This window comes from Solea senegalensis, linkage group LG7 (genome assembly GCF_019176455.1).
Source record: "Solea senegalensis isolate Sse05_10M linkage group LG7, IFAPA_SoseM_1, whole genome shotgun sequence".
In the NCBI taxonomy this organism is placed as follows: domain Eukaryota; kingdom Metazoa; phylum Chordata; class Actinopteri; order Pleuronectiformes; family Soleidae; genus Solea; species Solea senegalensis.
Genome location: NC_058027.1, coordinates 2,820,804 through 2,830,538, shown reverse-complemented (window position 1 = coordinate 2,830,538; position 9,735 = coordinate 2,820,804). Strand labels below are relative to the sequence as shown.

The 9,735-nt window shown below is 40.8% G+C and overlaps 1 protein-coding gene across 7 annotated transcripts in view; it reads right to left on the bottom strand.

The window, feature by feature from the left end:
* Window positions 1–9,735, bottom strand: part of LOC122772362 — a 162,237-nt gene that overhangs the window by 130,338 nt on the left and 22,164 nt on the right. Inside the window, exon 2 of one of the 7 annotated variants that reach the window (XM_044030362.1) lies at window positions 771–861. The exons of the other annotated variants lie outside the window; for them this stretch is intronic. Within the exon in view, the coding sequence (XP_043886297.1) occupies window positions 771–861 (91 nt within the window). The remainder of the gene's footprint in view (window positions 1–770; window positions 862–9,735) is intronic. 7 annotated transcript variants of the gene reach the window in all.

Sequence of the window (9,735 nt, the reverse complement as noted above, 5' to 3'; positions counted from 1 at the left end):
TTCATTCATTCATTCATTAATAAAGACTTGGTTAAACAGTTTATCTAATGAGGTCACGTCTGATGCACACATATACATACAGCACATGTCAGTTACGACACATACTGTTTTTTTTAAATTGAGTCCTGACCTATTTTAGCAATTGGGACAGAAACTAGCAATTATTTCATTACAGATTAATCCGCCGCAGATAATAATCTCAATTACGACGCTACAATGTCTTTTTTCTCAAATGAGATTCTCATTGAGCATTTTGCTACAATGACGTTGGAAAATAACGTTTCAGCTGCAGATTTCAGTCGAGTCCCGACATGAAAACCTCGAAATGTTTCCTTACATCGTGAAACAATGGCGACTAATTAGAGAGAACAAACATCAATCTCTTAGATTAAAACAGCCAGAGCTCATAAAAACTAAGGGGTTCTTATCCATTTTCTACCATACATCAGTCTGAAAGAGGTCTTCTACGGCCTTTGATTTCACTCTGGAACAATGACATCACACGTTACCAGACCTCATGTGTGACACGATCGACCCTGAAAACCAAACCGACGTGCAGTTGTTCATCTTACGTCGCCGGCTTTCGATTTAGTGGGACGTTATAATTGTTCCTGTGATGCACCTTTCGTCAGTGCACTCTAATGTAGGAGGTAATGCACAAATAAAGCCCCTGCTGATGCAAGAGCCACAAATAAAGCGGTACAATCTAAGAGGAACATGAAGACACACAGTCGCCGATGTTGATATATTAATATTTGAATCTCACTCACGGAAAAATCCGGATCCAGCCAACAGCATATATTTAATTTGTCGAGCCTCCGCTGCTGTATTATAGATGCACAAATTGACCTTCTTCCTTTTCTGGAGAAAGCAAACAAACTTCAGATTTCAGGCCAGGCGTGACACTCTGTCGGCACTTTCCTACCAGCAGGACACAGGAGCAGCAATATAATTTGCTAACACATAAATCAAGTGTGCAAAGAGCATTAATTAGAAATTCATTAAAAATTCAGACTCACCGGCAGGTGTGCAAATAAAGGATTAGGTAGACATCAATTATACCACATAAGAGAACATTTTAATTGCAATTCCTGGATTGATTTACAGAGGGAAACAATCAGGCTCCATGCAATATGGCTGATTGCTCATTTTCTGGAAAGAAATAATGAGGAAACCACCTCTCCAGGTAACACTGCCCCCAGCTGTAAGTTCTCACACACACACACACACAGTGTCAGGATTCAGCCAGACTTTAGTTTATTGTACATATACAAGTGTACACACCCCCAAAAGCACATTTTAACACCAATCCTGTAATAAAACACATGGGCATGACTCACACACACACACACACAGATATATGCTCAGCCAGAATTACAACACACAAACACATTCACTGCAGCTTGGCATCCCCATCTGCTTGTGTTAGTGGGGAAGTTCTTAAGCACCAAATGTTGCACCGTTATGACTCAAGTTTGTGAATTCTCCAACCTCCTCTGTGTTCCTGATTACGGCATTATGGCATCTGCTTAATTAGCTTGGCTCGCGTCATATGTCGCACACGAGGGGGCGTTAAAAAGTGCCCTTCCCTATTGCTCATTATCTGCCTCGATTCATGTGATGTATCATCTCTCTCGACAGACATTCATATTGACATAGGGACAGCTGTCAGCAGAGCGCCGGTCATAAAGAGTGCGCGCTGAATAACAACATAATAACGGAAAATTCCAAGGCGAAACTCGCAATTCCCTCCATCCACAATGCAACGGGACAAATTAGAATAAATTTAATTTTATGGATGAGAGTTTTTTGGGGAGAGGGAACCGATGTTGATTACTACAGGTAATATTCAAAATAACCTTCTGCCATTGTGTTTGCGAAATGAGTGCAGTCGGCGTCCAAGTCTTGGCGAGGAATCAACCTCATTATTGCCGCGTGGAAAATTATAATTGTTATCATCGCGACAGCTCTGGACGATCCTTCCCGTCCCACAGTGAGCTGCAGAACAAGAGTGTTGGTCGATTGGAAATGTCAAGTTTGTACTATACGGTATATCTGGAGTGAGTAAAGTGAGTAAAACACACATCATGGGCTTTGGCCCCAAGGTTAAGACATTTAAATACACAATCATCGGGGATCCAAACCGAGGGTTCCTCCGCTCACCTCCACCTTTCACACCCAACTTATTCCAAGGCTCCGACGCCAAAACTAACCGTAGTATTTTCAGTTTCCTCCAATAAACCATCCTAAATCCTAACACACAGGCCTTTGGGTTAGACTCTAGACCGGGTGTGTCAAACAATATTCAATTATGACATCACAATAAAGATTTCCATGATGATACTTCACAGAATTTCAAAGTAAAAGTGCTTGTTTTGATATAGAACGATGTATACCTCACAATCATAAACATATTTAAGACTGGAAGATAAATCAAGAAATCTAGGGTTTGACACCTGTGAAGCCCTATTGCAAAGTATTGCAATAAATGCAATACTACACCAGTTTGCACCTTCCTGCTCAGGTGGCGTGTCACATCTGCCGAAGTAAACATCTTAATATCCTAGAGTGAGTAATGTGCCATGATTTTTCAAATCTATTTGTGTGTGTGTGTGTGAATGTTTGAAATTAGAGCAGGGGTGTCAAACATACCGCCCGGGGGCCAGAACCGGCCCGCCAGAGGGTCCAATCCGGCCCACAGGATGAATTTGTTGAAATTTCACACTGCGATTACAATCTAAACGTAATGTCAAATGCAATATTTTTCACTTCCAGATACCTGTGACTAAATGTTTGTGCCTTTATAGATCCAGTGTGATGTGTAAATAGTAAATTTATAGTAGATTTTATAATATTGTTGAAATTGCACTTATATTTCTCAAGAAATGTCATGTTTTGTAAAAATGAAGTTCTTGTTGGTCATAGGTTATTATGCTATTATTTTACTGGTCCGGCCCACTTGAGATCAAATTGTGCTGTATGTGGCCCCTGAACAAAAATGAGTTTGACACCCCTGCATTAGAGGGAATATCTGTGAGGATTCTGCTCGGGTGCATGAGGCAACACTTTAAAAAATCATATTCTGAATGGAACACATTTCTTGAAACCGTACAAATATACCACAGTTCTATGGAAAAATAAACCCGTTTACCTTCTTGAAATGTGGTCAATTCAGTCAACAATCCTAAAAAGGGCACAGATGCTGACTGTGGTGAACTCAACTGGTGAAATATTATTCCCGTTAGAACGAAGCTGATTTTCACACTCCACCAAAAACACCCAACACATGTTCCATTGATGCCTAATGGGCCTGTGTGAGCTATGTGCCATAGACCGGCGAGGGCAATTAGTCACACGTGGCTTTGATTATCACTGTTTCCACAACAGTGCTGGAAGGAACACTGTATATAAAACAAAACACTAAATTACCACTGAAGCACCTTTTGACAGAAAGCAATAAAATGGGAGAAACTATTTAACTTCATGGTAATAGCAGGTAAACGTTAGCTGTAGCGCGTTGCCCGTGGCTAAGATTATGCATATGCTACCTACAAACAGCCTGTGCCCGAGCAATGCATATAAAACTGAAATAAATGGCTACAGATGCATGAACTTGCCCTGAAAGAGGTTTGCTTACTCTGTGATCTCATTCTTAAATGAAACCAATTTGCCTAGAAATTGGTTCTAAGGCCTAATGCTGAACTCTGTACATCAGCTCCACCACACACACACACACACACACACACACAGAGGCTCTTACATACGCAGTTTCACAGTCACACTGCTTCCACCCCTCCGCTCGCTGCAAATCATGTTTGACTTTGAAGTGCTAATTTTGGAAGTTTAGCCAGTTTTTATTTGCTGCTTTGAAATGTATCCCCTAAGCTGCTGCACCAGCAATGAAATATACAGACCTTTACAATGAGGGATAAGTGACCAAAATGAGAAGCGCCTGGTTTTCTAACTAAAATTATATAACTGTGAATAATCTCCACATAACATTCTCTCCTGTGCCATCACTGCCTCAATTTATATTCAAAAAATATTGTGCAGACTTCTTACTTTTGGCTCGTTCATTCCAGCCACACCTAATTTAAAATATCTGCAACACCTCGCTGCAAACAAGACCTCTAAATTCACATTACTGTGCACCTTCACTTTTTGTTAATTAAAAACACCACAGGAACTGTAACCTGAAGTTTTAAGTCACTTTTGTAACATAGTGTCTGAAAACAGGAACATTTCTTATTTATTTCTATAGCACCTTTCATACAAAGCAAACGCAACAAAAGGTGCTATGGAATTAGATTTGTGTCAATATTTTCAAACAGCACCTTTTAAGAAGCAAATAAAATATCAATTTAATCATTCAAAAATATTGTGTTTTATTATTTAAAAATATACTCTGCGCTCCCTCATTTGTTATTTGCGACGTGTTTTTTTGTTTGCGATTGTGACCATGGGCGGGTCTTAGGAAGCTGCCTGCTGGGAGACAGCTCAATGGACCGGAAGTAGTCACAGGCTTGGACTGAATGTCCGCATGGAACTTATAATTATAAATATCGTTATTATAAACGTTAGATACTTTTATTTGGACAATTATTTTGTTGGACGTCGTCAGGGATAACTTGGGGAACGAGTTCCAGACGGACAGTGACTACGTCCGGTACATTTTGCTGTCGCTCCAAAACTCTGTAGCCAATCAGCAGGCAGCTGCCTAAGGCCCGCCCATGCTCAGAATCGCAAACAAAAAACCACGGGAGCGCAAAGAAGAAATGAGGCAGCGCAAAGAAGAAATGAGGGAGCACAAAGAAGACATGAGGGAGCGCAAAGAAGAAATGAGGGAGTGCAAAGAACAAGTGAGGGAGCCAAAGAAGAAATGAGGCAGAAAGAAGAAATGAAGGGCCGCAAGAAAAGAAATGAGGGTGCAAAGAACAAGTGAGGGGCACAAAGAAGAAATGAGGAGTGCAAAGAAGAAAATGAGGAGTGCAAAGAACAAGTGAACAAAGAACAAGTGAGGAGCACAAAAGAATAAGTGAGGGAGCACAAAGAAGAAATGAGGGAGCCAAAAGAAAGAAATGAGGCATAAAAGAAGAAATGAGGGAGCAAAAGAAAGAAATGAGGGAGCCTAAAGAGGAAAAATGAGGGAGTGCAAAAGAACAAGTGAGCGAAAGCACAAAGAACAAGTGAGGAGCACAAAGAACAAGTGAGGGAGTGCAAAGAACAAGTGAGGGGAGCAAAAGAACAAGTGAGGGGTGCAACAAGCCAGGGAGCACAAAGAAGAAATGAGGCAGAGAAAGAAGAAATGAGGGATAAAGAAGAAATGAGGGAGTGCAAAAGAACAAGTGAGGGCAAAAGAACAAGTGAGGGAGTCAAGAACAAGTGAGGAGCACAAAGAAGAAATGAGAGGAGTGCAAAGAAAAAATGGGGGAGTGCAAAGAACAAGTGAGGGGAGTGCAAAGAACAAGTGAGGCAAGAACAAGTGAGGGAGAACAAGTGAGGGAGCACAAAAAGAAATGAGGGGAGTGCAAAGAACAAGTGAGGCAGCGCGAAAGAAGAAATGAGGCTGAAAGAGAAATGAGGCAGCAAAGAAGAAATGAGGGAGTAAAGAACAATAAGGAGTGCAAAGAACAAAAGTGCAAAGAAGAAATAGGGAGTAAAGAACAAGTGAGGGAATATTTTTGAATGATTAAATCAATATTTTATGTGCTTCTTAAAATGTGTTGTATGAAAATATTGACACAAATCTTATTCCATTCTTCCATGATAAACAAGCCCCCAACCCCCCCCACCGCACCCACCCATAATCGCACCCGTCAACCATCTCAACCAACACATGAGTAACAAAATAATATCACAGAAATAATACAGAAATATGACCTAAAACCAGAGATGAAGAAGTGAGGAATCATAACATTAGTCCATTTCCCCGCAGGTGAAGACAGAGCAGAGGCCTTCATTTACTGCATTCATTTCCTTTAGCATGGCTGAATGCTGGAGGCATACAGTGTGCTTCCACAAGGAGTGATACAAGGAGAGAGCAGAGGAACACACTTGGCTTTCAAATATACATTTCCATCTCTAAACTGTATTCATTAGCGACGTCTCATTCTAATTTTAATTAAATAGTCCGTGTATCTGACACATTGAAATAACACACAGAGTTCACTGTAAATGAATTATATTATATTATTATATTTATTTATTTATTTATATTATATTATTATATTATATGAAGGAAGAACATTTAGCAACAGAAGTTTGAAACGCTGCAACCAAACACTGATTTACTATTTATGATGCAAAATAATGTTCCATCAAGTTTTACTTCATCCATCCATCCATCCATCCATCCTCTACCGCTTTATCCTCCCCACGAGGGTCGAGGGTGCAGGTTCCAAGGCCATTGTTACAACCGGGGCTTGAACCCGGGTCTTCTTGCTGCAAAGGCGTGAGTGCTAACCACTGCACCACTACATACACACTCAGTCTGTCTTGACATAAATCAAATCCCTTCCTGTGTGTAGTAATGAGATCACTATACTGTGAAACACAGAATTGTGTCGCGCTGATAGACTTCATCAGTACTGTGTGAAGTCACTTGACACTTGTACGTTTGTTTTAAATCACATTTCTTTCCTATTCTGAGGCACCCACTGGCTGCCATGTGATTGGCTGATTAGATACTTAGTTAAACATGCAGTTGAACAGGCGTACCTAATAAAGTGGCCTAGTTTTAGGCTGGGTTTGACTGAAAAACAAATTACAACTTGAAGAGGAACCACAGTTTGACCAAATATCAAGTGACTCCTTGGAAGTTTGGACATGAATAAACACACGACTTAAGACAGGTATATATATTGTACTGTGTATATATACATAATGTATATATATATATATATATATATACACACACATGAACTAAAAGACATTGCAGCTATGTCTGTTGAGAGCTGTTCTCCTCCTTGGTAATATATGTAGCAGTTTATACAGCTATGATGGATTCAAGGATGACCTCAATCACAATCTTTTCTAACAGCTTTCTGTGGGAGCCAGACCATTATATAGTCAAATAAGTTGATCAGATTGGCTCCACACCAAGCAGCTCAGCTAATAACATAGCAAGCAAACAGCTTGAGGAAGAGGAGATTTGGAATGTGGGCCCCCTTCACATTTCAGCCCTGCTCTGCTTTAACACAGTCCTAGACTTGGGGAATAAATTGCTTTGGTAATCAGCTTTTTGAAAAGCTTATTTACTGCTTGTTTTGCGTTTATTGTTGTTCTCAGAATGAAATATAAAATTGGATTTTATTACATGTGCAATTTTCTCCTTCCATAAAGAACAGAGATAGGGGGGGGTGGAGGCAGAGAAAGCACATCACCTTGTTGAGTAGGGATGATCCACAGTGGAAGTACACTGTATATTATTTTTGATGATCTTTTTGTTTTGATGCGGTCTCCTTATGCTCCTATAAGAATACACACGCCGTGGTATTGGGTGGAAACATTGTATATGTATAAAATCTGAAAATAAGCTCGGAAATCAAACCTCCGCCAGCTACACTGGGTTATGTATCTTCATGTGCGCGAGTGGGTTTGTGTCGCGCGTTTGCCCGCAGTTCAAACTCAGTGCGTTATATCAGCATTAATTCCTCAGCTATTTCTATTCATATTTTAGCAATTATCCCAGCGACACGTCGTTACAATGAAATCCAAATGAGATCTCCGTCGCACTGACATACTTTCAGCTCGCAGACAGGGTTGCCTCATATATGCTTAATTAATTGCAGCGGCCTACCGTCTGTGTTTTAACTGATTCAATAGCTCACAGAGTGGGATGCGCCTTTTGATGTGAACCTTCGGGGAACCTGGCTACGCCTTTGTATATCTACCTTGATTAAGCACAATACTTTACGAGGCACGTTTATTTCACTTTATTTGCGAGGTAAGGACATGAAGGCATTTGGAGTTCTTTAAAAAGCTGTCAATTTCCTGTAGTCAAGGGCTCCGTCTCTCTTCTTTCATATATATATATATATAGATATCTATATATAGATATAGATATATAGTAGAATGTTTCACACAGAGCTGGGCTGTTGAGCAAGCATCGAGCTTTCAGATAAAAATTGATTCCAGTAAATTCTCACCTGAGATCCATCACGGTGAAAGGCTTTAAAAGGTCACACATGTAATAAGTTCCTATGGTCTAAGTCCGTCCAATAATAGGCCTTTAGTCTGCCATGGAAGGCTGGTATATAGAAATAATTGAGTAATCTGTGGACCATTCAATTCAATCGCAGGACTCTGTGACAGTGCAAGGCCTGCTGGGCTGCGAAGAGGTTGTTCAGGAGAGTCTTTTCTGCTGGCAGGGAAACAGTCAGGCAGCTCCATATTTGCAACAGCACAATGGATCAGTGACATTTCAGAGGCTCTTCAAGGCCTGAGTTTTATGAAGATCCAGTCAGTATTTCCACCCGAGAATAGAGAAGAGCAGAAATGAACGCCCGAGAGGACAAATTAAATCAAAGCCTGGTTTTCATACGATAAATGAATGTCTGCTCTCTACATATAGTCAAATGTTTTTGATGGATGGAGAAGAATAGATTCTTTTTTATCTGGACATTCTTCAAGATCAGAGAAGAGCCAATACGATCAAAAATCATTTGACTGAATGTCAGAAAAAGAAATATCATCAGGCTGTAAAAAGACATTATTCTAATTTGAATCCCAGTTTTTATGGACGTGTGAATGCGCAACCGAACTCTGATCCGCACCAAAGAGAGCGAACACTGGTCCGCCAAAAGACGTAGATCTCAATTCGCTTCAAGTGAACCAAATGCATGAACACAGACTACAACGCAGGGCATTGTGGGTAAACACAACCAAAACATAACCACGTGTGGAACGGCAGCTGGGAGAAACGTCTGAGCCCATAGTTGCAGTGTATATGTGTCGTATGTTCACATAAACGACGAGAATTCGACGCAGCTCCAACCAAAGTTGTACATTAACCAATTTTTCGTCTCGTCTTCTCCTTCAGTAAATCTGGAGGCAGCGCCGCCTCAGGCGAGGAAGGGAATTTTTGCGAAAGCGTGAACGCAAAACTCTGAACGGCTGAACGTCGCAACCCCCAATCGAACCTAGTCTAGCGGACCATTAGGCGTGAATACGACTTTAGCCACCAGGGGGTGACTGTGCTGGTGAGGGTTGAGTAGTGAGAGACACTAACACAACACAACTTAAACAACATTTTCCTGAGGAGATATTAGCGTCAAGTGCTAGTTTCAGCTCTTCTTCAATAGAACGTGAAGAACGTACAATCATGAGTGGACACCAGTGTGATTGACAGCTAGTCTGTGAATTTCCAGATTTTGGTACCAAAATCTAGCTTGTTGAAATGTTGATTTCATCAGCTCTGTTTTTTTTTTTTCCCCTCCTTGCACGAAATCTATTCATTTCCCCATGTGGAGAACTGTTCCCCAGGCGTCTTTCAGCTGCTTAGATATACAGTAAATGGTCAATACGTGTCGCAGAGGACAGTCAGCAGTGTGCCAACATGTTGACAGTCGTCTTGTGAAAGTGCTAAAAGGCTTACTTAAACGCACAAAGCAATCCAATTAGTCATTGACGACGATGCAGATCTCTCAGCTCACACTGACACTGCCTGGCATTTGAGTAATCTTTTCATATTGCAATTCAATATGAGACTTCTTACACTACGGCCTTTGAGTGAAC